This window comes from Corapipo altera, unplaced genomic scaffold (assembly GCF_003945725.1).
Source record: "Corapipo altera isolate COAL_440 unplaced genomic scaffold, ASM394572v1 67, whole genome shotgun sequence".
Lineage (NCBI taxonomy): Eukaryota > Metazoa > Chordata > Aves > Passeriformes > Pipridae > Corapipo > Corapipo altera.
In genome coordinates, this window is record NW_020884906.1 from 5,510,183 (window position 1) to 5,537,268 (window position 27,086).

General features: G+C 39.8%; 1 protein-coding gene across 6 annotated transcripts; it reads left to right on the top strand.

The window, feature by feature from the left end:
* Window positions 1-30: 30 nt before the first annotated feature.
* MPHOSPH9 (M-phase phosphoprotein 9) lies at window positions 31-26,369 on the top strand. 6 transcript variants are annotated; one of them, XM_027652162.1, is made up of 24 exons: window positions 31-122; window positions 2,492-2,621; window positions 3,538-3,688; window positions 4,868-4,957; window positions 7,827-8,347; window positions 8,605-8,728; window positions 10,848-10,938; window positions 12,025-12,131; window positions 12,536-12,661; window positions 13,414-13,850; window positions 14,687-14,845; window positions 15,714-15,801; window positions 16,589-16,804; window positions 17,615-17,662; window positions 18,018-18,082; window positions 18,526-18,627; window positions 20,231-20,368; window positions 20,606-20,781; window positions 21,532-21,690; window positions 22,008-22,128; window positions 22,888-22,991; window positions 23,822-24,033; window positions 24,405-24,473; window positions 25,364-26,369. In XM_027652162.1, the coding sequence occupies exons 2-24, from the start codon at window positions 2,515-2,517 to the stop codon at window positions 25,463-25,465; spliced, it is 3,513 nt and encodes a 1,170-aa protein (XP_027507963.1). In that variant the 5' UTR covers window positions 31-122; window positions 2,492-2,514; the 3' UTR covers window positions 25,466-26,369. The 6 variants fall into 6 exon arrangements, 5 of the variants coding, with proteins under 5 accessions (XP_027507963.1, XP_027507961.1, XP_027507962.1 ...); XR_003529104.1 differs by lacking the exon at window positions 31-122 and adding an exon at window positions 457-1,278 and having other exon boundaries at window positions 22,012-22,128; XM_027652160.1 differs by lacking the exon at window positions 31-122 and adding an exon at window positions 461-1,278.
* Window positions 26,370-27,086: the final 717 nt, after the last annotated feature.

Here is a 27,086-nt window from a genome sequence, read left to right on the forward strand (position 1 = left end):
CACGGTTCGAAACTCGGGGCCGCCAATCGCCGGGCGGGCGGCGCAGGGCCCGCGCCTCTCCATCGCCTCACGGCCGCGGCGGGACGCGGCTGGCCGGGCGCCGCGGGCTCCCAGCGATGCGGGTAAGGAACCGGGCGGGCCCGCGGGGCCAGCGCCGCCGCGTTTGGCCCCGTCCCAGCGCCGCGTCCCGGAGCCGCGGAGCCGCCCCCGTCGCCCCGCCCCTTCGCGCGGAGACTGGCGGGCGCTCCAGCCAATCAGAGGCGGCGGCGCTGTCAACACCGCGGAGCGCGGGGGCGGGGCTTGGCCCGAGGGGGGCGGTGGGGGCGGAGTCGGGGGGGGGGGGGGGGGGGGGGGAGGGGCGGGACCGGGGGGGGGGCGGGAGCTGCCCGGGGATGGGTGTGGGGGCACCGCGGGAGGGACGCGGTGCTTGTGAGAGCAGGAGGCCCACACGGGGCCGGGCAGGGGGCACGGGCTGAAGGGAGGCGGTCCCGGGGGCGTAGACGTGGCGAGAGGGGTCCCCGCGGGGGCTGAGCCCTTGAGGCCGGGGCCGTTCCTGAGGACATCGCGGCGCTGCAGCCCCGGCTCCTTGTCCTGCCGCGGGGTCCCGCAGAAGGTTCTTGGGGACGCGGGGCCTGGCGGCGAGGGTGCTCCGAGGAGCCCTGAGGGACCTGCTCGGGATCGGAAGGGAGCGGGTCTGGCTCGGGGGGCGATGCGGAACCTCCCGGGCTCCGGGGCTGTGCCGGCCCCGGCGCTTGCGGCGAAACCGGCGCTGATATTTCAGAGTTAAAACACCTCACGGGTTGTTTTTTTTCCGAGCCTGCCCCTTTATGCAGCGACGTGGCCGTATAAGGACCGTGCTCTGCTGCGAAGTCGAGGGATGGCGGCTCAGCGCTCCCGCAGCCCCGTTATAGCTCACTAAATATTGTTTTTATTGCGAACAGACTTGTAATGAGGTTATGAAACGAGCCTGTGTCACAGCTAAGTCCCACCCATTGCTGTGCTGCTGAGATAGGCCGCCCATGGTTCCATCCTGGGGGGGAACTGATCCCACATCCAGCTGCTCCAGAGGCACTCCCAGCATCAGCTTTAGCTGCCAAGTCTGATAACCTCCAAGTTTTCCAGACTTCTGACCGCTAGAAAAAGAAGAAAGGCGCTTTTCTTGTTGTTTTTTTTTTCTCCTTCTTTATCCCAAGAAGCTCTGCCAAAGGGATATGTGTGTCTCTGGTAACTCCCTTTGAATTCTGGCGTTTTCAGCCCTACCCAGAGGAGATGGTGTGAGTGAGTACCCAAAAAACATTTCTGCTGAGCCAAACAGGCTCCAGGAAAACAGGGAAAAACGAGACAGTTGTCTCTCAGTTTCCTTCTGGTAGAAATATTTTATATTTCCAAAGCTATCTATTCGAGATATATCTCTATGCACTTAAAAATGATGAAAACATGAGTCTGTACAACCCATCAGCATGTCTTTGTAAGGCCTGTAAAGAGGAATGGTCGTGCTTTGGAGGTGTTGTGCTTCTTTAAAGCAGCAGGAATTTGTTCTTGGCATTATCACAGGATATTTCCTAATGTCTCTTTTTACTGTCCATCTGTGAAATGATCATAAGGTTTTTCTTCAGTGTTATAACAAGGGCTGAATTCACCAGGGTGTAGAACATGCTGAAATAAGCAGTATATAAGAACTGATTAATTAATATATTTCAAGTGTTTTCTTAGTGAAAGTAGAAGAATCTTTTAGTCTCTCTACAGCCACCCTACTTTGAGTGCTGTAAGACTATGGCACAAGTATTGTGTGTTTATTTATTTATGATGCTTTCAGTTAACCAGCTGCTGTTTTGAACTGCTGTGGGATTCCTGTCTGACTGCTTTTTTTGTTGTTTTATTAATCTCTAAGAAATGTAGCTCAGAACATTTTCAAAGCTTTCTGAATTAGTGTTATATAATAACAATGAAGCAAGTGACCTGTGAAAAAAGTGAGCCAGATATTAGACACAGAAATGGCAAAACTGGTCAAACAAGTGCAGTTTATTTAACTCAGTGGGTCTCGTGCTTATTATTTTTGGTGAGTGTGTTTCTCCCAGTGAAGTTGCAGGTCCTTGATCACATTTAAATATATTGATAGTAGATGTTTCCACAGAAGTCTTGAAAACACCCTGTGGAGCCTCAGATTTAAAAAAACAACCAACCAAACCTCAACAACGCTGTTTTACCTGGAACATTTTGCACTGACACCCTTTCCAGTCCAGTCCAGGGGTGTGATGCACAGTTAGGAATATCTTTGACTCGTAGGAGTCCCAGCAGGCACAAAGTTAACTGAGGAGCTCCTGTTGGCAGGTGTAGCCCAGGGGAAGGGAGAGGGGCTGGTTGTGGAATATTTGCACTTTCTGGGGTGGTTTAGCCGAAACAACTGTCTCTTTAATTCTGTTTCTTCAAGCAACAAAGTCAAATGGTTTTTTAAAGTAAGAAGGTGATTCTTATTTCTGTCTGTTCTCAGGGTAACGTACTTGGGACCAAGATATGGAAAACTGGGATGTGGTGAATTCTGTACAGGAAATCCCTTCGTCTTCTGCAGACTCTGATGTCAGAGACACCCACAGCTCTGTCTGTAACTTGAACTGTAACAGGTAATGTGCTGAAGGAATTCCTAACAAATATTTTTATTATTTTGGGTTTGCTTAGTTCTAATGTTTTTAGAGTACTATTGTTATTAAGGTGAAATTATATGTAAGATTGCAATATATTTCAGGGTTCTTTTTACTTTCACAGGTACAATCTTGATGAAAGTTTTATTTTTAGAGGAAAGTCTTACTGAAAGAACTGTGAAGTCTTCCTTAAATTCTTAGTTAACTTCCAGTGCCTTGTGTCTCTTAGAATGGGGGAGGAAGGAGAGAACCTGTTTTGGCCAAATTCTAAGAGATCATTTTTTGGAAAGCTCATGCGTTGTGTGAAGTCATTTTTGGAGAGCAGCAGCTTAGGAAAACTGAGATGTTTTTCTGTTTAATGCCCGAGGTATTCCCAGGGAATAAGAAGTGCAAATATGGCCTGATGGCTTAAGTGAGAGGTGGTTCTTGACTGCCCTGTTAAGATGAGAGTTACAAGTCACTCCTGCCCATGTCACTTCTCCAAGAGGCCTCAGTCCTGCCCTTCATAAACCATTGCTCCACAGAAGCTCAGCTCTGTGAGCTTCTGACCTCAGGCTCTCTGAGGAATCACATGAGTTTGATGCAAAGCTCTATTTGTTGATGTTTGTACCGGTGAGCATCAGTATCTGTGCTGATGATCCTGTCTTTCTCCTTGGAAAGCTACTGCATTTCATAGTTTGTAGGGTAAGAGTGAAGCACACTGTGGATTCTTTGACATTGGCTTGAAAAATCTCCTCGTGAATTTATCATTTTTATTTCAAGATGATGAGAGTCTTGGTGTAAATTAAGTGTATAATTCTTTTCTGGCTGCCTAGCATATGTAGTGTATTGTTTTGGCCACTGTGTTGCACAAGTGACACAATAAATAATTGAGCTATTTTTCCTCATGTTTCACTAGAAGTCCTTCATCCAATCCCAATGGAGTTTCTGGTTACTCAGGGAATACCAGGTCCTCATTAAAGCCTGGTTCTGTTGAACTGTTTGCCTCCTTTATGCAAGACATCCAGGCCATTGGAAATGCTGACACGGAAATTGTGAAGAACTGTGAGGTAACTGATGTTCGGGTTTATTTAAAAAAAGTTGTATTAATGTATTTGCTCTGCATTTTGGAAGACGAATCTAATGATGTAGTTCAGCAGCAAGATCCATATATGGATTTATATATAAAGATATATGTGTTTATTCTTCTTGATAGGACAGATCCTTTTACAAGTATGAACTAATCACCTGGCTGGATTTTATTGCAATTTTATCTTAGCATTTTCCACTATTTTATCTCTCTGTCTTATGTTTTACAATACAGGTGTGAATATTTTCCCCCCAAAGTTTTAGAACTGAAAAATTTAAACCTTTAAAACTGTAGCACTTCAAACTGATCTGAAGTGATCCTAGAAAATAGAATTTTTCTTTCTAAAAATGGTTCTGTTTTGCTTGATTTATTTATATGTTCCATTTGTAAAGATGTGTAGGTGATCAGTTTGTTTCCAGATTTAAAGCAACACAAAAAAAATGATGGAGTGTCAATGAACTTATTCTCCCGAACGCTTTTCTGAATGTTTTTGTCCTTTTTTGTTTTATATGTTATCATTATATTTAGTCATCATAAGGAACATTAGTTTTCCACACCATGGGTTTGTTCCTGCAGAATTTTTGAGCTTTCTGGCTGTGATCCATCACAGTGTCTCTTGACAGATGCTTAATTTGGGTTCTCTTTAACACCTCCAGGAACAGAATGCTGATGTCTGTGTCCTGTGCTTCAAGTACCAGGCTCCATAAACATTGGCATAAAATAGTTTTTAAACATCAGATTTTGCCATGTTTTAGGAATGCTGTACATTTGATTTTTTTAATTAATTTTTTTTTTAATTGCATATTTGTGCATCATGGCCTTCAGCTGGATTGCTGAAGAGTTTCTTATTGAAGTAAATGGTTCCCTGGACAGAGGGATGTTTAATTCTCAGTTTTAAAATTGCCTTTAATTAATTGAACTGGATCAGCCTTTCCAAAATTTGACTCTACTTTCCTGCCAGCTGTTTCTTCTTTTAGTTCCCATTGATTGACACGTTGGGGGCTGCAGGGGTGGTGGGCTGGGAAACCACGGTGCTGTTACTCAGCTTTGCATTATGTCAACACCTAAGTATAGGATTGCAAAGCTATTTGTAGCTACAGGAAGAGGTGAGAGATACAATGTGACTGTGCTTTAATTATTTTACTTTGTGATTTAATAGACAAGGTGGCTACAGCTGCTGAGACTGGTAGAAAAGCAATGTCAGCAACAAATAGTTGCCCAGCAAGAGCAGTTCCACCATCAAATCCAAGTAAGTAATGATTTGGCCATGTGGGTAGATGAGGCTGAATGTTTCTTTTCTCCCTCCAACCCCACACCCCTCCAAAACAATGCAGAGAGGCAGGTAATGGAAGTGGACTACTGGAATGCTCTTTACTGGATGCATATTTGAGACAGCCTTGGCTAATGAACAGATTAACTGGTAGGAACCATTTCAGAAGAGATTTGTTGATAATCTGTTTTCAATTGTTTTGTTTTCAGAAGCATTTGGTTCAGAATGTCCACGTGATAACTGGATTTTGTAGGTACAAGATGGTTTTTATTAACTGTTAGACTGTTTAATTTCTGATTTTGAGCCATTGTAGCTTTCTTTTCATTAGAAAATGTTGTACTACTTGTCCAGACAGCATAGCATAGGAAAACCATCACTGTAATAGCTGAACACTTATTTCACCCTTCAGCTGAACAGTCTCCTTTCTAATAATGAAAAATAACCCCTGTGAAGGTTCACGTTTTTGCTGAACCACATTTATCCTTCAGAACAGGAGAAATGTCTTTGTATAAGAGACAGTAATACTGTAAATATACAATGCTTAGTATCCTCATCATTTTGGTTGCTGTTTTTCCCTTCCCTTTCCTGGTGCCCTGCACACTAGTAATAATCAGCAGTTCCTGAGCTGAGTTAACAAGAGGTACTGGTCCTTTTATCCTGTTTCTCCTGCCTCACCTCCTCCCCTGTGCCTCCCATCTTGGCATTTTCGTCCCACCAGTGTTTTGTTACCTTGTTATTCCCTTCCTCTTACTGTAGTGGTTTGATTCACTTGTTGATCATAGTCTTTACTAATCCATTGTGTTGGCTTGGCTGGTTTTTGTCTTTTTTAATAGGAAAGGCTACCTCTGGAAGAGCTGAGGGCGTGGTGCCAGCAGGGACTTACTAACTGCATGAATTGCCACACTAAATACAAAATTAACAGCTACCACTCAGTTGTATGAGTGCATTAGATAAAGTAAATGGAGCTGTTCCAAACTTTAACTGGTGTGCCAGGGACCTGCTGAAAACACAGGCAACTCAACACATTCTACTAAGAATAATAAAAAGACAAAAATAATAATCTATTTGGTGTAGAAAAGCAAGATGCTGCATCAGCATTGAGATGTCTGAGATAAGGCTTGCTCGAGGCTGGGTTTCAGGACCAACTGTGCTTATAAAAGTACATCTTCATCCATGTGAAAATAGGGCTCAAAAGACCTTGAGTTCATTTTGGAATCAGTGGGGTCAGTCCTTGGCTTATGTGACCTATACAATAGGAGATGAGCTGTCACCACCTGTGGATCATCCTAAAATCAGACTTTATGAAAAGGATTTAAACCCAAATTTTCCTACAATCCCAAAACTTTAGAAACCTTATCTTATTTTTCCCAGGTTTTTCCATCTCTTGCAATTGTTTGTGACTATGCAAAGAGATGTTAAAATGCACTTTAGCTGGAATTGTAGCCTTTCACTTTTCCAACACAGGGTATTAATGACAAAGATTAAATGTCAGCAGGGAATCTGATCTCCCTCCTCACCCCCAGTTCTGTTTTTTCCCTTTTGTTCTCCCTTCTCTACCTTTCTGACAGATTTCAGTCACAGAATTAAAGTGCAAACAATTGCTGCACTCATGATTGAAATCACTAATAGAGCAAAAAACTTTGTTATGGAAGAAAACTTCATCCCAAGCTTTTTGTTTGTTGGTTGGTTTTGGCATAGAAAGACTGAGCTGAAATTCAATTGTTAATTCTATTGCAAGTCAATAAAACATCTGAGGCTCGGTCCTGACTAGAGTTACAAGTAGGTTCCTCTGAAATTGTCTTATTTTTTATTTCTTACTTTAAGAGAACAAATGATTTTTGTTCAGTTCGTGCTTTCCAGTTGCTGTTCTCGTGTGAGTGATGTCCTGTAGTCCTGTGAAAAGACAGGAGTTCCATGTTCTCAAAAATTATTGCAAGGTCTTTTTTTTTTTTTTTTTTTTGCCTTTCCTGAGGGAATTAGTTTGAAATATGTTATTGAAAGGAACTCTATACACTGGTCTTGTCACATGTAAGAAGAGTTGTGTGCTCCTGCAGTTCAGTAATCTCGAGATAACTCCGGGGAAGTGCTGCCCATGGGCACTGATGGGAAATCTTTCCATAGCCCTTGGCAAAGGCATCATTTGTTTCTCAGAGCTGTTTCAGTACTTCCAGTGCACAACTGTAAAACTTAAAAAAAAAAATTACTTATGTACTGAAATAACTCTCTGCAGACATTGTAAACTAAGTAACGTGTTAAATAGAGTGATCCAGTCACAGGTTTGTCCCATTCCATCAGACACCAGAGCAATCTAAATGTAGATCTTTGTGTTATCCCATAATATCTAAATTGGGTATTTTAAAGTCAAGTTTTATGCAAATAATCTTACAGAGGTACATTATTCCTATTAGCATAATAAAGGAATGGTTAATCCTTCCAGTGAGGCATCCTTGCAATCTTTAAAAATGTATATCCAAGTTAAAAATTGGTTTAGACCTAAATTCAGCAAAACATTTCTGTCCCACGTTTGTGGATAGTTTGTATTTCTTCAGCTGGCTGGGAGGTGACTGTCGTTCTGAAGGCAGTCAGTGAATACATTCATGCATGTTTTTTACATGAATTAATGACTCCTGAGACCTGGAATTCACTGCATGGAATGAAGGATTGTTCCCATGGACATTTTACTGTTGCGCGCAGTACGTACCGATCTCCTTCATGCATGAGGTGTCTGCACATCTTGGAGTCCTATGAAATAAGTGCTCTAATTCTGTCACTAATCACATGAAGCATCAAAATATAGATGTGATTTGTGCCAGCATCTCATGGGAATCCTGCCTTTCCCTTTGTGCAGCTGATTCAGGCTGAGATCAGGCAGCTGGTGAAGTTTGGGAGCAGCAGTTGGGGAGCCGGCAGGAGCCGGGGTTTGCCTGCCACGCTTCCAGACACTTTTCCACCACTAACAATTCCAATGGGGATGCGATCTGAGCTCTTGGAGGAACACGAGAGCATTGTCCATCAGCTCAGATCCAATGAAGCAGAAAGCCAGCCCAGAGCATCCGACCTGCAGCAGGAATGTTGCGGCAGCGACGCGTCCATGAACAGCGGGTATGGAACGCTCTCCACCTCCGAGCTGAACCCTGACACGGCCAACAGCACCAGCAGGGCCACAGATTCCATGGAGAAAACTTCCCAGGGACACGGGGATGGAGCAGGGTTGCAGAGTGATGCAATTGTAGCCAGTGTTCAAAATAAAACAGAACTTTTACCGAGAAGAATAGAGGAAAATCGTTCACCGGGAAGGAACAACATTTTAGTTTTTCCTGCCGAATTTGAGCATAAAGTTGATGAAGCTCCATGTGGGAAGAAACCCAGGTAAGTGATAAACTTTCCAAGTATGTTAATTTATTGTAGACAGTTCCCATTGAGTAGACAGCTGTTTGTCACTGAGAACATGCAAGAATTGAATGGAACCTCTTGATTGTAAAAAACTTTGCTGCTTGGTAGATAAATATATTTGTTTAGCCTGATGTCTCTGCGTGATGCAGGTTTGCATCTGCAGTGTTTATTTGTTGTAGATGTGTTGGAGGAAGAAATACCTTCCTTATATGTGTATGTTTCTTACCATCCAGTAAATCTTTAACGTCGTGGGCACAAAAGTTGAAACAAAACCAACCAAAAAGGATAACTGCAGATGAAGTGTGTGTGAACTCTATGCAAGAAAATGAGAAAGTGAAGAAATCACCACTTGAGAATGTAAGCCTCTTTTTATTTTATGTTTTTCTAATGTTATTCTTGTCACTGGTATTTTTGCAGAGTTACAGTATGTTCTCATCCAGCATATCCTTTCATATTTAGCATTTAGCAATTCTCATTCATATATTTAAAGTTCATGTGGGCAAAGTTTACTTTTTGGATCATTCCATACTCAGGCACACAGTGATTTTGGCTTATTTTATTCACTGCCTAATCTTTGTCTCAACACCTCCCCAAGTGGCACATGTTCTTTCCTTATGGAGATAATGGCCACATTCTCAACTGAAGCTTCAGGTCATGGCAATTTATGGTGCCCTGTAATTTTTTGAAAGATCTTTTGAAGGATCTGTCAGCTGCTGATGCTTCTTTTGGCACATAAAATTCTTTGTGTTGTTAAGGCTTTAACCACTTTGCCCAGGACAAACATTATTCCAGAATGGGATTTTAAATTGCAGAGATTTTTTTGTTTAGTTTGGTTTGGACTTTTTTAGTGTTCTCAGCAGTCTCAGTTTGAATCAGCTCAAAATACTTCTTTTGAGAAGAGTTTGGGTTCCCCCTCTCTTGTACTTTTGAGTTAATAATTGTGTATGTCCACAAATCTGATTATTTTGAGGAGGGGAGTTTAATCACATATAATATTTCTGATCCAAAAGTCTGTTATGCAATGTGATTGCATGAGTAATCATCATACACCCAACTAGGAAGCTTTAGAATGACTTCCAGCATATTCAATGTCACAAACCTCTCTCCTTATGCCATTTCTAAGGAAATAATTCCTGAAACTCTGTGAATGGCTTCTACAAGAGAACAGAACTAGCAAATAGGAATCACTTGATTCAAGGCAGGCTCTATTTGTTTTTTCCTGTGGTCACTTGGAGGATGATCCAGAAAGGGTGAGAGCAGCTCTTTGGGTTTGCTCTCTTCAGTCTTCTGTTGTCAGTGGAAACAAGATATTCTTCTAAGGGGATTTTTCAAACCAATAGTCAAATGCATCTGCTGTGGTTGGTTTTCTTTTCTCTCTCTGCTACAGGAGAGGGTGCATAAGGAAATTAGTGCCAGAAACTCAGATTTTTGAAAAGAGCTTTATCTTTCTGTTCCTTTGTAAGAATGCAGTTGCTATGCCTTCATTTTCCTTTCTTCCTCCTTAGGCAAAGGAAATACCTAAATAAAAACATTAAGAGGGACAAAATAGCCTTGAGGTGAGATGGTAATTCCTGCAAAAACTTGAACAGCTTTAGTTCTGATTTTTTCTCTCTTACTTTTGTTAACTCAGTGGTTACTATCCTGTTACAGTCCTCACTTGTATGAGGTGTGTGGATTTGTACAATTGTTGAGCTGCACTAATGGAACAAAAAGCCCCAAGCAGAACAGAAAAGAGCAATGTGAGATGACCATTTTTAAGCAGCTGCCCTTCCTCAGTTGCTCTGGTGTTATATCAGTGCCACTTCTTCCTTTGGTTAAGGAAGAGGAGAGTTGTGGCAAATCTTAAATAATATGAATTTTTCTTTTCGTGTTAGTCCCACCCTTTTCAAAGTTTTGCTTTAATTAGCTGGGGATGTTTGGAAAGTTGGGAGTGATGAGCAGAAGGATGTGGAATACCTTGTCTGTCTGAGATGACAGACAGTGGTACCTAAAATTTGGGGTAGGTAGAGTCATAACAACTGAATAGATGAAATTCCAATCTTAGGATGAAGAAGGAAGTAACTCTTTAATGTTAAATCATCTCTATATACTTGTACCTCTTAAGGAACAAGAAAGTTGAGATGACTGTCCAAAATGTGTATTTCTGTAACAGCTAGTCTCAAAAATGCTCCACAAGCACACAGGCACTATATAGAAAATAGAAATATCTATCTATCTATCTATATATAAATATAAATGTGTTATGTATCTGTATAAATATATAAATATTTTTAAGTTACGAGGCATATCTTAGTTTCCCTTTCAACTGTGATTGCTCTCAATATAAATTGTGTAGGTTTGGATCATGCTCTATTTAATCTCTTTGCTTAAAAAGAGTAGTAACATTTATGTGCAATTTAAAAAAATTATACCCTTGTTTTTTTTTTCCTTGCCTTGTGATTTTCCTTATAAATTTGTTTTCCCACTGTAATTTTAGACAAACCTTACTGATGCTGCTTTGCCACCTTACACTTTTTACCTCAACCAACCGAAGGAAAGTCCCAATTCCTTGGTGTCTGAAGCTTCAGGTAGAGTTAATTTCTTGTACTTAAATTTCCTTTTCTTTGGAATTCTCATTTTTCAGTACTTTTGCTGGAATGCATCTCCAATAACTCCAGGGAGGTGAGGAGGATTTAAGCACTGACAGGCTTTGATTTAGCATAATTCTGCTTTTCTTGCTCCTGTTTTCAAACTGATGCAGCTCCTTTGTATCACTGCTGGCAGATGTAGGACATGCAGCAGTTGGGTTTTTTTTCCAAATTTCCCAAGATTCAAAGCTGAGCTTTGTGTTTAAAACTGTTTCATAACATAATTACTGTTAAAATCATGGCAAGGTATCAAATGATGCTTCAAATATGAGCATCATTGACCTGGTAACGTGGTGATTCTTTTGTGTTCATGGGTTGGCTTTGTTGTTCTGGGGGCTGGATATGAAGGGTGGTTGGTGGTGGTTTTTCATGGTTTGGGGGTTGTGTTTGGTTTTTTTTTTTTTATGAAAGCCAAAAAACTAATTCCTGTATTTTGATCATAACAGGGTGGATTCCTGTCAGTAACAAACAGGGGCACAGAGATGCAGCCCTGCAAACTGTGTATAATTATTGCTGCTTCACAAGCCACTGAGAGAGGGACACACATAAAAAACTGAAGTGGGGTTGAGTCTGTGTCTGTTCCTCTTGTGCCACCCCTTAGTCCTGGCAGTCTGTCCTTTTGCATGTTACAGAGAGCTGCTCAACACCAAACTGAGGAGTCTGCAGTATCCAGTGGCTGCCTGGGATTATCCCTGGGGTGATACCAGTTTAAGTGCTACACTGGAATCATTAGAAATATAAAAGTCTGTGATAATTGAGGATTTTTCCCCTCAACACCCATCAGTGAATGTGGTGCTGTGTGATGTGATGCTGGTTATGTTGCCTGTGCCTTGCATTGAGGTTTTTGTCACTCCTGGTAACAAATGCTTTAATAAGATCCTTAAGCAGTAGATGCAAATAACTAACACAGCATTCTTGTTCAAGACAAAATAACATTTCACTAATGGATTTTGAGATTCCTGTTCTATAGCCTTGAGCTTGAAATTTGTCTTTTTTTTTTTTTCTTTTGATGTTTCTTCTTGTCAGGACTTTCATACTGGAAGTTAGATGAAAAGGAGATGTATCACACTCTACCAGAGAATTTCAGAAGTGAGTTTGCTGATGTTTTCTCCACAAAAGTATCACCAGATCAGGTAAACTTTGTATGTGGTTAAAAGTTGTCATCTTTGGTTTTTTTTCCTATGATGGAAAGAGCCAGACCTCCAGAATTTAACTTCTGTGTGAGAACTCTTTTGTTAACTCAGTCTTTCCTACTCTGCTCCTTTGTTATTCCTGTACCCCAACTAACCTCACTTGGAATTTATTGACCTTCTTTTGTTATTCAAAAGAAACTGTGTAGGATATGAAAAGTGACTCACTAGTGTGTTAAAGGTGCCTCCTTAAAGACCATTTTTTAACCTGGCTGCATTGAATAAAGCTGCCTTCTGTCCTGAACTGCTTTGTTAGCTAAGCCCACCCCAAAACTTTTTTATTTATTTATTTTGGGGATGGAGGATTGTGTTCAGAAAAAGTAATGTAGCAATTTTGCCTGTTGAAGTTGTCTTCTGCTGAGGAAATGAAGTTGTCATCCCTGAAGGATATTTATCATAAAAGACAAAGGGAAAACAAGCAGATGCCAGACCAGAATGTTTTGCCTTCTTCCCAGTCAAGTCACCCACCAGAGGTAACATGAATTTCTTTACTTCCCGTCTCAGTTGAGGATATGTTGAATACAGGCTGGTTTCACATGAACTGGCCCCTGCTGCCACCTCCAGTGTTTTGCTGGAACAGCACTTTGAGCAGCCGCGGGATGAACCAGCCCGGGAAAGGATCCAGCTGAAAAGAACCTCTGAGAACACCCTGAGTGAAGAGGCACCTTTGCAGCACAACCTTGAGGATGGTGCAGGGACGGCTCTGCCTGTGCTGAGGCTGCAGCTCATGGAATGCACTGGAACTGCAGTGGCACAAGCGGGATTTTCTCAGTGCTTCCCATGAAACAGGACAGGCACAGGTTGTGGAAATGATTCTTTATCATCTCTCTTTTTTTATACAGCTCTCAGTCCTGTACATAATCCAGCAATGATGTGACTGTATTGTGCAGATAATTCATGAATTGCTTTTGTAACCTACAAAGTTATTGTTTCAACATATAAACAGATATCATAGACCTTCTGTTTGTGTAAGTGAAATTTCAAAGGTTTTCTAGACAGCTACAGATGTTGGATATGTCCTTTATTAATGGAAACTTAGAAATTTGGGAATGTGTATTGTCATTGAGTGTTACAGGCACCTTCTTATTGTCACTACCAAATGATTGCAGTAATATTCAGTGTAATGCCTGCAGTGTTATGTGCTTTACTGGTGTCTTCAGATCAACTCCATTTCAAAGAAGAAAAGTTAAATCACAGTTTTTTAGCATTGTAACTTATTTCCTAGATCTTGACGTTGGACCCAACCCTGCACATGAAACCAGGTCAGCAGAACCAGGGACGCTGTTTTTTCAATATTCCTGAAGAGATTACTCCCTTTTCTCCAGACTCCATGGCAGAGCCAGGATTTTCAAGTCATTGTGACACAGACTCTTTTTCACAGACAAGTCGTTCTTCTCAGTTAGATGATTCTCCCAGACACCCTGCCAGCAGCAGAGCTGTGCACTTGGACTTCTGGAGAAATCACCTGTTCCAAAGTGAAAACAGGAGCAGCTCCCCTTTTCCAAAGGCATACAGGGATGCTGACCATGATAGTTCAGTCAGTGCTGAGGAGGAAGAAACACTGACTTTAACTCCATCCTCTGTTACTCAGTGTGCTGACAACACTTTGCCAGATTACAGCCTTTCAGTAGCACCTGTTGAAGACCCTGTGCTAATGTCACAGTAAGTAATTTTTTTTTAAAAGTCAGAGCTGTTACTTTCATGGAAGAAATGAAACAACAATAGTAGTAAACCAAAGAAAATATATGAATTCGGTTTGCTTAGAACAGAGCTGGACATTCCTGCTTTTTTTCTTTTTTTTTCTTCTTTTTTCCCTCCTTAAAATACAGCTGGAGTATAAATAGAGCAGTCATTTTCCACTTCTTACAATTGTCTTTCTTTAACCATCCTATTAATTTTCTTTAGACCACAATATTTAGTCTTCTTTAGACCATACAATTTATTCCAAGGCACAATATTTGTGTTTTGTCTTCCTTGGACGTCAAAGCCTTAACTGGAAGGCAAAACAATTTTCTAGGTTTTATTTGGTTATTTCTCTTTATACATAAAAATAAAAATACATCCTTCCTTTACAGGCTGTGGGAGGGGGTTTATTTAGGCAGAGAATTTCAAAGTTTGGGGGTGGGTCTGTTTTCTTCTTTAGAGTCAAATGGTGGGAGAAGCACAGAACTACTGGACTTAGGAAAAATAAATATTCACTGTTGAAGCTCTCATGCTTTGCACATGGACAGGCATATATTCCACGTGTGAGGCCCTGTAAGCTTTGTATTATGTTTGTATGTATTATTTGTGTATAATAATCATAATTTCTAGTTGTATTAATGGAAAGAATTCTCTGGCTTAGATGACAAAACTTTCTTTGCTTTAATTCCAACGGAAAAAAGTTTTGTGAGAGAGATTTGTACGCAGAGTTCATTCTGAATGAAACATCCAAATGATTACATATGGACAGCTGGATTTTTTTTTTTTTTTTTTTTAATTCTTAATTTTAAAACCAGGATTAGGCAGAACCTGAGGGAGAAACACGCTCGACACATCGCTGATCTCCGAGCTTACTATGACTCGGAGATCCAGAGCTTAAAGCAGCAGCTGGAGGCAAGTCAGAGAACTGCTTCTGCTGAGGACCTGAAGAAAATCAATCAAAGTCTTGCTGACAGGTGCTGTTTGTCCTTCCTTGTTGTCTTCCTCTTTTCATGGTGTTCTTTGCACTTTCAAAACTGGGCATCCTTGTGTTAGAATGGTTTGAAAAGTTGACGTCACTCTTCAATTCTGAAGATTTCATGGATCTGTGATACTAATATTTCTCTATTAAATATAAATTTTGCATTATTTAATGCAGCTGTTCAAGCTGTGGCTGCCCCATCCTTGGAAGTGTCTAAGGCCAGGTTAGATGGGGCTTGGAGGAACCTGGGATAGTGGAAGGTGTCCCTGCCCTGGATGATCTTTAAGGTCCCTTCCAACCCAAACCACTCCATGATTCTGTGAAAATCAGTTTATTTGGCCTGATTGTTGCTGGAGCCAGTACAAACTTTCTTTGGGAATGACTGGCAGGCAGAGGTATCCTAAGCAATTTGAATGGGAATGATCTATGTTGTCCTTCTCTACCCTTCATGTCAAAACTCCAGATGATACAGGACTAGTGTTGAATTCACTGGTGGGTTTGTGCTGCCCTCTGTGTGCCCCACTTGTGTATTCCATTAAACAGAGCTTGAATGGTTGCTATATATAGAATATTGATGAGATTTTTGTATCATTGCCAGTCAAAATACATATTGCAAATTCAGGCAGCTAAAATACTTCACAGAGTTTATGTCCTTCAGAATAATTGAGAAAACCTGTGGGTAGCTGGAACTCTTTTGTACTTCCAGCACTAAAAGCTGACTTCTGGGCAGTCTTATTGAGTCAAAGTAGGAGGAGGTCACAGGCTGGGCGCCAAAATTCGTGGGGAGGCTTGAGGAAGGAAAGAAGGCTATAAAATGTAGATTTGTTATTTGAAGATTTGTGTAATCTGTATGTTCTCAATAGGTGTGAGCAGTTGGATGCAGCTCTGAACGAAGCCAGTGCTCGCATAAAAGCCCTGGAAAATAAGAATAATCTGCTGGAAAAGCAAGTGGTAAGTGTATGTTCTTAAATCAAGTTACTTTTTAAGTGAAAAAGAAAAGCTTGTTCGCTGTTAAGCTGATCTGTGTTTCTATGCTTTTGTCTTTTTATTTTCAACCTTTCTCTTACTATGTGACATCAGCCAGTGTGTTACACCAGTGATTTTCCCAGCTGAGTTTCTTGGGACTCCCTACCTGAATCCTCAGCACTTTTACTCATGAACCTTTTTCCAGGTTAGCAAGGATCAAACAGAGTTCAAGAGCGAAATATTGTGATGTGTTTATCATGTTTCTCTCTAAATTTCCTAATTTATTGATTTTGCTTTAACTACTTTCTTATTCGAACTGTGATAAAAGCAAATCTCACCTGTGCTGGGGCAACAGTACTCTTTCTCTAATTATATTTACTCTGGTTTTGGCTAGACCAGACCTCTTTGGGTATGCATAAATAAATGCTGTGTTTATTAGTCAAATTACAGGACACTTTGTCTTGTAAGTTGGACAACTGCAGAGACCAATTCCACCTTTCTTAGACATTTTTCTATGCTGGGAAGCAAATCAATCACCTGAGATTAGAGGCTTCATCTCTAGATATTATAAGTCCTGTAAAATAAATACATCTTTGGTGTTTCCAGTCTTCACTTTCATTCTTGAAGCGTCACAGAAATGAGCAAAAAATCCTGTTTAATTCGTGTCCAGGTGTACCCTTGTTTTCTGTTTAGATGATTTCAGGTTGCAGTTTGCACTGAAATAAATAATCTGCCGGGGAAGTGTTTATAAAGGACGTTTTCTCTCCTCCAGGCAGAGTGGAGGGAGCGTTTCCAGGCCCTCAGCAGCACTTCCAAGGTTCTGCAGGAGCGGATCGAGGAGATGCGGACGACCCACAAGGAGAAGGACAACACCATCAGCCGCCTGCAGTCCAGGCTCAAGGAGCTGGAGGAAGCTTTTGAGAAGGCCTACAAGTTATCTGATAATAAAAACACGAGGCTAAAGGAAGAAAACAAAATGTTTCAGAATGTAAGTGAGAAAATGGACAACAGGAAGTCCGTCCTGGGTGTGGAAACTGCTCCGAGTTTCCAGCTGGAAAGTCTTAATGCACAACTCACACAGCAGAAATGACTCAGCTGACTCCTTGTAGGCTGGGTGACACTAATAGATATTTAAAAATAGTTATTTAAGGCAGCTTATGTGTACTTGATAACCCTTCCCATAGTCAGTCTCAGGTATTTATTACTCTAAGTGCTCATAGTTAATTTTATTTTTGAACATAGTACGTGAAATTATTTTAGACAGTTATTTTTTTCCTCTCTTAAGTTTGTTGGAGATGGACTGAATTTCTCATACCTCATCACAGCTTGATAAAACTGTTCATTGGGTATGATTTTAGGCTGAATCAAAGGAATTTTTCCTCCAATTCTTCAGGAATAGCTTTATGGAATGTTTAAATGGATTGGCCAAATGGGTATTAGCTGGAAAATCTACTTCATGCTTTAATTTTTTTTTTTACAATCGAGATTTCAAAATGCAAAGTCAATTTTAAAGTCAATGAGGAATTTTACTGGCTCATTCATTCAGTTTCTTTAGAGAGAGAATTTGAAAATTAGAAATACATTCTGTAAGTAGCTCTGTCTCCTCTTGTCCCATCTATAACTTCTTGTTCCAATTAGAAGATGATAAGTAGAACTTACAAAATGTCCTTTAATAGTACTTGTTATCCCCTGTAGTGCTTCTGCATGTGGTAGACAAGCAGTTGGGATGATTTTACAGCAGTCTGTTAATTGTGGATGGTCTCAGTGTGAGTTTTTGTGTTCTTTTGTTCTGTTTTAGCTTTTAGGAGAGTACGAGTCCCTTGGAAAAGAACATGAAAGAGTAAAGGTAGGTGCACTCCAGTTAATTAAAAAACCAAACATGCAAACTACGTGATAATGTGCCATAGAATTTGCTGAATTAACTGAGGCATTTTGAAAAAAGCTCAGATGGAAAGATCCATGTTTATTTTTACTGAGAGCTTCTTACTCCATTTGCAGAGCTCTGGAGGGAAAAGGGGGAATTTGGAATGTATTATTTTCCAATCATAGACAGCAAAAATACTGCAAAATCAAAGCCAAGGAAATTTAATGGACCCTTTGAAGGTGTATTTAATGGAGTGTTCTTGAGACTGATGTGGAGTTACTTGTTTTTCTTTTAGTGCACTTCTGGGCTTTTTACTTTTTTCTTTGTGTCCTTGTAGGATACATTAAATACAACTGAGAACAAATTGCTTGATGCAAACACACAGATTTCTGATTTAAAAAGGTAACTGTGAAACTTATTACTCTTTTACCAGTATGAAATACAGACTATGGCCTAAATATCTACTCCTAGATTATAAAGGCTGTAGATCTCTTGCCAGTTTAATTACATTTTATGAAGCATTCCCGTTGTTTGGTGTTAGTTGTACACACTAAAAATCTTGTTATTTTAGAATATGTGTTTTTTTCTACTTCTTCTGCTTCCACAGCAACATCTCCTGGTCCTGTCTTTCTAGCCAGGTTACCTGATTTATTTAACTTGGAATTCCAATCCATATTTATATCTGTACTTAGATAGATACAGAGATACATAGAAATGTAGGAGTTTCTCTTGTTCTCCTGCTTCATCCAGGATATCTGAATAAAAATGAGTAAGCTAAGAAATATGGTGTATCTTTTGTGTCATTGAAATCATCTCCTAATGCATCTTTACTGCTTCCCCCTTAGGACAATTTTAAAACTTGAAGCTCAGCTCAAGCAGGTGGAACATGAAAATATGTTGAAACTTCGCCACATCACCGAGAACCGTTTGAGAACCTCTTGTGCCAAGTGAGTGAATGTTCCAACAACAGGAAAACAGGTCCTGTGTTTGGAATACTTTTTAACGTGTGTTGGCTAAAAGTGGATCAAGATGAGGTCAGTCCATGGGCTAAACTGGATTAAACACATGTAACATAATCCAGAGACTTCACATGCCAAGAAATGATGAAACCCAAATCAGTACTTTGGATAATGGACTGGAGTGTCTCTGGTCTTCCCAAATGAGTGTTAGATGGGTCTCCATTGCTCAGCTGAATAGGGATTTCCACACTCAACAAAGAATTTGGGAATAAAATCTAATACTCCAGTAAGACATTGGAGGTTTTCCTTGTGTGTCCTTGATTTGAAAGGCTGATCACAACTTTTTATGGTTCTAAATATAGTTTGTACAGGTATCCTGAGAGTAGGGTGGGAGTTCAGTGACAATGCACACTGCAGTTTGAATTGGGAATTTATGTTAAGAGAATTAAAACTGATCTGTGTTCTTCTTTTGGTTTTTTTTTGTTTCTTTGTTGGTTTTTTTTTGTTTGAGGGGTTTTTTTTATGTTTTAAAGTCCTGAAAAACTTTGTCCCCCTTCTTTTTTCATTACTTAGTCATGGTTTCTTCAGTATCTCTCCCAGTTCAGCACTGATGCTGTGAAGCTCAAAATGATCATTAATGTGATTTGTGGATATCCACTTGTATATATTTTGGTAGATCTGATTTTTGTTGATTACAAAGATGCAAGTAATTTATGTATTAATATATTAGAGGGGCAGATTTCTGTTTAGAGCTCTTTTAATATTTCTGAACCAGATCCCTCAACAATGAACAGAAAAAAGGAAGACCTGGGCAGGGCAGACCATGTTCATCAGGGAGGGGGATGTAAGAGCCAATATGGATTTAGAAGTTAATCTGTCCCTAACTGATCTCAGAGGCTCAAGGAAAGCCTCATTCCAATTGAATGCCCAGCAGGATAGATTTACACAATAGTACTTATGGTTCATAGCTTGGATAAACAAGGCCCTTTTTTTCTAATTATCTACTTTATTGTGTGTAAAAATCACATTGTTCTTTTGACATTTCAAGATAAGAATATACTAACAGATGCTTGTTAGTCAATATTTGTCACTCTCACATCATCAATGGTGGCTTTTTCTTGGTTTTTGGTTTTTTTCTTCTTTCTTTTTCTAATATTTGGTGTCTAAAGGAAAGCTGGGATCAGATGCTCTGAACTACTGCAATAATCTCCACCAAATGTTTTCATGTAATTAGTTGGGAACTACTGTTACCCAAACCTTGGTCTGAGTAAGCAGCATTAAATTACGGGAAGATCATTGTGGAGCTTTGCATTCTGAGCATATTGTGTAATTTAGACTGAAACCTCAACATAGGACTATTTTTTAAAAAATATTTCACTTTTACTTTACAAACATGTTTTAAAAAGCAGCTATTTTTTCCCACGGTATTTACAAGTTTATTGTATATTTCTTTCTGCTTACTGGAATAAATAGCAGCTTTTTCTTTAAAAAACAAACAAACAAACAAAAAACCCACAAAAACAAAACAAAAAAAAACCCAAAAGAAAAACTCCAAAGCCTTTTGTAATTTTGAAGCTTTTTATTCCCACAGCAAGTTGGGAACTCCTGATGTCAGCAGGAGAAAGTGGCTGATACCAGGAGCTGAATATTCCATCTTCACTGGCCAGCCTTTGGAAGGCCAGGAAAGCCCCAAAGATAACAGATTAGAAGAAAACTATATTCCTCCCAGGTGAGCTGGTTTCCTTCAGTATTCACTATGAGGGAAAGTGGAACACTTCTAAAATTAATAAAGTAGAACACTTGTAAAAACTTGTATTGGCTAGATTTCTATTTCTAGATTTTGTACTTGTTAAATAGAGTTAAAAAAAATTCTCAATGTTGTAGGTGCTGAACAATTACTTAAAAACAAAACACTCCATTAAAAATTTGATCATTTTTTTCCCTCCCCTGCTTCACATCCTTTAAGGTATCACTCTCCTCCTGAAAAAGATTCTTCACAGGAAGACTCTTCAACAAACACAATAGAAAAGAAAGAAAATGAGATGTCAGAAGCACCAATTATAAAAGCCTTTAAAGAACTTGAAGAAGGGAAAGTATTTAAAGACTGGGGGACACAGACAGACAAAGAAGACGCACCAGCCAGTAACTCTTATTTTTATATTCCTGGGCATGTTTTATTGGCTTTTCTTTGTCTGCATGTCTTGGTTTTGGTATTCTCATCATTCAAGTCCATCAGGCTTCAGTGAAGGGATAAAAACAGTGTTAGCATGCAAACTTCTGGAGTTTTTCTAAGAAAATTCAAAATTAGATAGTTAAGTGACTTGTTTAGAATAGAGGGAAGGCAAAGGTTGCTGTTGGGTCTCAAGCTGGAGACTCGTCAATGTCCTCTTTTCTAAGAATATCTCAGTATTTATAAACAGTTAATGGAGCCCTAAGAAAGCTCTGGCTGTACATCCACTTGAGTTTTGTTCTCATGGTGTTGTATTGGAATGTTATTAAGGAAGTTGGTGTGTGTGGGACTGCACTGAGCTGTTGTACAGCAAGGATTTAGGAGCCTTGTCATGAGAAAACATCAAGTCTTTCCTAAATGCTTGTACTCATGGCTCAGGCAGGTACTCCAACCTTCTTTCTCAAAAGATGCTTTTGTCTGATTTCCACTGTTTCTCTATTAAAAAAAAGGAAAGAAAGGCCCCCACTCTGCAAAGATCCTTTTCCATGAGTTAAACTGTCTATTCTGTGAGTAGAAGAGAGACTGGAACAAAACAGCACAGATATGTTGATGTGAGGGAGACTTAAGTGCAGCCTTTGTCATTTGTTATTCAGGAGAATATTTGTGAGTTCTCATATTGAAAAAGATTGATTAATATAACACCTTTTTTTTCTTTTAACTAGAAACATCAAATCGACGTCAGACTGTTGGGTTTGTTGAAGCTTCTTTAGTTGCCACCCCGGAGAAAGGGAAGGACCAACACAGACCCAAAAGGTTCAGCTCCCCTTCGGGCCAGAGGTCATCATCCCTTCCTCCTTCCAACAGGAAACCCAACACTCCAAGTCAGTGCTTTTCTCAAGTTTGCTTTGTGTTACTCGAAAAGTAGGAGCAAACAATGACAGGCTGCTCTAGGAGAGAGCAAAATAGAGGCAGGATTCCTGCATTACTCTGACAGTCTGAAAAGGAGACTGTCTGTAATCACAGCAAATGTGAGAGCTCTGAGTTTATTTTCATTTCTCTGTGTTGTGATGCACTTTTCATCAAATTTAAATAAACATGTAGACAGCTTTGAAAAGCATTCTTTTAGGCTGTAAGCACATGAGTGGGAGGTACTGCACTGGGAGGTTTAAGGTAGATAAACATAATTTGTCTTTTGCAGCAAGAAGAGAGATAATGTTGGCACCAGTGTCTGTGACATACAGCCCAAAACGATCTCCAAAAGAAAACCTCTCCCCTGGATTCAGCCATTTGCTTGGCAGAAATGAAAACACAGTGACAAGGTACGAGTGTGGTGATTACAGTTGTGTTCTGATCATTACTAGAGCAGGAGGATGTTTATTATAGAGGCTCAATGCTGCTGGTTCTTGTCTAGAAAGTGAGTCATGTGAAGTTTTCTGAATATAAAGCTGAGTTTTACTTTTTAAAATCTGGCAAGGAAAATGTAGAAGGGATGTGGGGTTTGTTAGTGACACAACATTGATCAGTGACAAGTAGTTAAAGAAGAATTGTTCTGTGGAATAAGTGCAGATCAGATATGAATAAAAGTTGAAAGTAGGACCTTCCTACTTGTCCTGGTAACTACAAGCATTTTAAAATACACATAAACTTACCTTTCTGCTAACTTCCTAAATACTGTGGTTTCTATCAAAATCTTTGCTTGGCAAAGCTTACAGAGTTTGGGAACACACTTAGCTGTGAGATTAAAGTGTAGGACATGTGTGTGAGGAATAAGAAATGTCCAGCACTACTCTGAGAGTTCCTGAGGATGATGAAACAGGAGCTCAGGGTATTCAGGAGCAACAGCTTGGTGAGGCTCTGAGAGAAAGTCACACAAATGAGAGGTTTTGGTGTGTGCAAATAGGAGAACGTTGGGGTATGGTGCTATGAACAGGAATCAGAAGACTTGCAGTGCCTGTGGGATATAAATAGTTTTATAAAAAAAATTGTTCGTTTAACCAAAAGGTGAAAAAGTAGAAAATTCTGTATTGCCTGATCCCTGATTTCTAACAAGTCATTGCTGTGTGCTTCCTGCTCTGTAGGTTTGATATACTTCTAGATGACCTGGAAGCTGGTGCTACATCTACTTTACAGCACAATAACCCAAGGAAAAGGCTCCAGTTTCTCTCACTAGATGATGCAGAAGGTAATCTGTCAAAGTGGGGGGAAACTCTTCTATATTTTTGTACCACAGTTCCTTCCACAGTAGTAACAGCTGCTTGACTGGAAAGCTGACCCTTGACGAACTCCAACTTTTAAAAGTCCTCTTTTAAAAATCTTTTCTTATCCTTGGAGCCAGAGATATACCATTCATACAGTATTTTATTTTTATGTATATGTGTGTGCACAAACACGGCAGAACAAGAAAAATAATTAAATTGAGGAAGAAGGGCAATACATTTCCCCGTGCTTAACTCAGTTATCCAATGCATATCTTAGGGGGGGGGGTCTGTATTAAGATGTACCTGAGTCATACTAATAAAATTCTATTGCTAAACATTGCATTACAGATAGCAAAAAGTAACTCTAATAAAACCAGTTCTTTCAGATTTTTAAATGATTGATTGAACCAAATCTTTTCTCGCCTTCCTAAGCCTTGTCACAATGTTCTGCTTTTGTTTTTATTGATGCATTTATTTAGCCTGGTGTTTGCCTGACAGCTGCTCTGCTTGGTGATATTTAGAAATGTACCAGTAAAAGTAATTCCTAATTAGCACAATAGAGGAATCTGTTTGTTAGCCAAAAAATATGTTGTGCTACAAAGATCACTTGAAAGATGACCCCTACAAATGTTTTGCATTCTTCTGGGAAGTTGTTTAAGGCAAGGGACTGAGGCTTTGCTTCACTGTCCTTGGTTCACATACCACCACAGTCATGCTGCTTGTGCTGTTATTACTTTGTTTTTCTGTCCTATGCAATCATTTCCCAGACAATTACAAATATAAAAATATAAAAATCCCCCTGCTTTGTTGCTAGGAAGGCAGCATTCAGGTGTCAGGCACAGCTCTTGTGCTGAATCCATCAACAGCGGGCTGAAGAAGGCGGCAGCTTGGGACGAGAGGAGCACAGCTCAAAAATATGAGCCAGTGGCATCACCTGGGGAGGAGGACTTCAAATACACAGCAAGGATCACGACTCTGGCTGAAACAGAGAGGCTTTTTGATGAGCTGACTCAAGAAAAGCAACAGGCAAAGATTATTTTTGTTTTCAAGTTGTGACAAAACATAATTGTTGTACGAGAGGGGAGGGATGGAGCTGGGTGTCCACGCAGTGTGTGGCTGAAATTCGTGCACAATTTTAGTGTCATGCTGGGAATGTGCCATTATCCTTCCCTGCTCTACTTCCAGACATTCTCTGTCCCTAATTTCATTAAAGGAATGCAAACACTGTGAGTGGGGATTGGCACATTATTATGGTCACAGAAGTGAGTGTTAAAGGACAAAACTGTAGCTGTATCAGTAATCCGTACACCTCACCTCTCTTCTTGTAAGAGGAGTTGGGAAGGCTCATATTGGCTCTTGAAACTCTCATTTACAGCTGAAGTGTTTTCTGTTATTAGATTGAGGCTGCACTGAGTCGAATACCTTGTTCTGGTGGAAGAATGACCTTGCAAGCAAGACTGAATCAGGTGAGAAAGCTCCTACATCTGACTGTCCTGTTAAATTGCTCTTCCACAATTTGAGAATACATAGAGGAAAGTTCTGCTGTGTAGTGTGATTTCTGTGGCAATTTTTAGGTTGGTTTTGGGTCTTATGTTATTGTTTTATATTGTTCATATCTTCTATTTTCTGTACATGGCATGAATTTTGCCAACTTGCTGCAAGAATAGTCTGTTCTTGTGATAACACTGAGAGGTAGATAAAGGCAATAAATTAACAGCATGCAGTTACTATGGAATAGATCCCTGAAACTGTGGAGAGGATGTTGTGCTGTAGGAGAAATTGCAAAGTTTAGTTTTTGTTTTGTTGTTTTTTGTCTCCTTGAAAGTATAAAGAGGAAAGTAAGAAGGTAAAAATAAGTAGTGTAGGTGGAATACAGGAAAGTGCCTTCTTTGGGAAGCTCTGCAGACTCTTTTAATAGAAACAAGTGTCTCAAACTTGTGTTTTAAAGGTCTCTGTGAAGCCTTCAGCTTCAGCATTTCCTAAATTCTAATCCTTGTTAGCAATTAATCAGTTTGAAATTTAGAAATAAATACTGCCACTCACTGCAGTGATCAGCTCTTTGCTAAATGTGTCTCCCTCATTATCAGCCTGTCCCAGTTCTTGTCAAGTTTATCTCCTGGAGTTTCATAAGTCACGTGGCCAAAAAACCAACAACTACAAATACACACATCAAAATTATATGGAAAGTTTGGAGGTCTGGCTCTAGTTTTTGGGTGGTAAGAGAATACTGATAATGCCTCAAAAAGGATACCAGGAATACAGAAATAACAGGAGTTTCTTAATTTTAGAAGGATCATTGAATTTTTTATATTATTAATGTTTTTTTCTCTTCCTTGTCTTTGACTCTTCCTTTTAGGAAGCCCTGGAAGATCGTTTGGAAAGAATTAATAGGGATTTGGGGTTGATAAGAATGACTCTGAAAAGATTCCATGTTTTACGGACCTCTGCCAATCTCTGACAGTTCTCTCCTGACTGCAAATATACTCTTTTCCCTTTGGTTTTTTTTTTTTTGCACTAATATATAATTATGCACTCAGTAAATGCAAATTGTTTTGTATTTTTATAAGCCCTCAAAAGTAGTTTTACAACCATGTTACCCTTTACAAACAGCAATATTTTGTACTTGGAACAGCAACCTCTATTTTAAACATATTTTTATTACACCTGAGAAATCAATGTTTATCCTGTATTGTAATATTTTTAGAAATATTAATTATTTTTAAATAGTGATATTGAATTTATAATAAGAATAAGAAACTAAAAGGCAGCTTGTTTTCAGGAAATGATAGTGTTACCCTTTTGCACTTGGTTTTCCTCCACTGTTTTATAAATATTTAGGGTGTGATGTAAATATTAGCCAAGAGGAGATTTTGAACTTTAATACAAAAAGCAACATGAGTTACCTGTGTTAAAGAGAACTGCTGTTCTGTGGTAAATCCTTTCAGCTGAACCCTTTAACATGGATATTTTTCATTGTGACAGAACTGTGAGCAATACTTTCACTATGGCTGTGGTAGGAAAATACTGCTCTGAATTCCCTGATGTCTCCAGCAGTCACAGTGAGTAGTGTTTGATACTGTGAGTACCAGGATTCACCTGACAGCAGCCTCCCTGTCTCCCAGTGAACAGCTCAGCTCCAGCTGACTCTCCAGGACTGGAACTCCTTCCCTGAAGTTACTGGTTTCCTGTGCCAGGCTGGGTTTCGTACCAGTGTTCCCATTGTGAACATTTCATGTATTTGTGGACAGAAATGCATTTTTCTTGGTGAAAAATCCAGATTTGCCAGTTGACATGTTGCTGCATTACCGTCCAACATTGATACTTTGGTTTGTATTTTAATATTAAATAAATGTTTAATTAGATTCTTTCCTCCTGCCCAAGTACAATAATAGGTTCTGGGATATTACATCAGCCATAATGTAGGTTTTAATCATATTGTGTGTTTCATATTCTGTCCTTGTTCAAGATGTTTAGCCACCAATGATGTGATTATAGGGCCAGAAGAGCTGTCATAAAGGAAGCTTGAGAAGGTCTGATTCTAAAATTAGAGTGCTGTGGTTTCAGATATTTCATGAAGAACTGTCCTACCCATGCAGAGTCTTGAAAATCTTGTGGGTTTTGCAACCCCTTGTGCCCTGTGGGTCCTTTCAGTACAAGACCAGAGCTGGGGAGGTGTCAGGGATGTTTTAGTTCCTTATTCCCCTTTACTCTAAAATGTAGAAATTGGGTCTGAATGCATGGACATGAACTTCCTTAAATATATTTCCAGTCCCCACAAAGAGATGCACAATTTTTATGTCATTCCGTGTTCCTACTGGTAATTTTTACTTAGAAAGGGTGGAGGTAGGAAAAAAGAATCTTTGACTTCCCTGCTCAGCTCTATTTAGCCAAAGTTTTCCCAGCATTTTTTTGTTAACAGGCAGAATTTGAAAGTATTCTTCAGAAGTACCACTCAGCCAGTAGGATTTTGCCATGGAATCCATCACAGGAAAATTTCATGAGTCCACTGATGGCCTTGTTTTCTTTCATCAGTGCTACAGCAAAACCAAAGAATTTTCCTGACAGACATTAGAGGCAAG

Bases quoted from the DNA above. Each gene is read 5' to 3' on its own strand.
- MPHOSPH9 (XM_027652162.1), top strand. From the start codon at position 2,515: ATGGAAAACTGGGATGTGGTGAATTCTGTACAGGAAATCCCTTCGTCT. The intron at 8,348-8,604 runs GTAAGTGATAAA...CTTACCATCCAG, and splicing joins CCATGTGGGAAGAAACCCAG to TAAATCTTTAACGTCGTGGG. The intron at 20,369-20,605 runs GTGAGCTGGTTT...ACATCCTTTAAG, and splicing joins GAAAACTATATTCCTCCCAG to GTATCACTCTCCTCCTGAAA.